Source organism: Limulus polyphemus, unplaced genomic scaffold (genome assembly GCF_000517525.1).
Source record: "Limulus polyphemus unplaced genomic scaffold, Limulus_polyphemus-2.1.2 Scaffold5294, whole genome shotgun sequence".
NCBI lineage: Eukaryota > Metazoa > Arthropoda > Merostomata > Xiphosura > Limulidae > Limulus > Limulus polyphemus.
Genome location: NW_013670904.1, coordinates 73396 through 74263, shown reverse-complemented (window position 1 = coordinate 74263; position 868 = coordinate 73396). Strand labels below are relative to the sequence as shown.

The 868-nt window shown below is 30.9% G+C and overlaps 1 protein-coding gene across 1 annotated transcript in view; it reads left to right on the top strand.

Annotated features, from left to right (window-relative positions):
- Positions 1-299: 299 nt before the first annotated feature.
- Positions 300-868, top strand: part of LOC106472393 (integrator complex subunit 1-like) — a gene marked incomplete at its 5' end in the record, with an annotated part of 45851 nt that continues 45282 nt past the window's right edge. Inside the window, one exon of the mRNA XM_013933036.2 lies at positions 300-449. Within this exon, the coding sequence (XP_013788490.1) occupies positions 300-449 (150 nt within the window). The remainder of the gene's footprint in view (positions 450-868) is intronic.

Here is an 868-nt window from a genome sequence, read left to right as displayed (position 1 = left end):
CTAAAAGAAGTTTTAGATTTTTCAATTATAATACCTACTGTATGAATTAAGATTGTTTTGATTATTTCTAAACAACCTTATGGAATGGAAAACAGATGTTATGTATTATTACTGATCATTTTCATATGATCAGTTTCTTTTTTTTGTTTGTGTTATGCATTTTTGATGATAGCAGAAGATTTCTTCAGTTATTATAAAGGTAACTTTTATAGCTACAATAATATCATCTTGATCTTTAGTAGTTGTAATTTCCTCCTAGCATAAGAAAATTAAACTTACAATGATAATTTTTCTCTAAGAAAAAACGAAAGCAGGAGCAGCTGCTGGTACATCTACAGATGCTGTTACATGATGCTGGAGAGGATCCTCAACCGACATGTGAAGTCTTGGACTATTTCATGAGGAGACTCAGCTCACAGCAAGCTTCAGCAAGAAAGCTTGCAGCAAAGGTTTAAAAACTAGAAAATAAGCTTAGAGTAGACCATCCTGTCTAGACTACTGGGAGATTGAAATATATGATTTTGAATAAAACTGAGTAATATTGTCTGTATTATGAATCTTGGTGATAGAATTGAATAACATATTCCTTCTTTTGATTTATGATGAACTTTGATAAAAGTGAGTAACATAGTCCTTATTCTGTGTTTTGATGAGGTTTGATAAAACTGAGTAAAATAGTCCTTATTCTGTGTCTTGTTGAGGTTTGATAAAATTGAGTAATACAGTCCTTATTTTAATTCTTGAAGAACTTTGATAAAGGTGAGTAGCATAGTCCTTATTCTGTGTCTTGATGAGGTTTGATAAAACTGAGTAAAATAGTCCTTATTCTGTGTCTTGTTGAGGTTTGATAAAATTGAGTAATACAGTC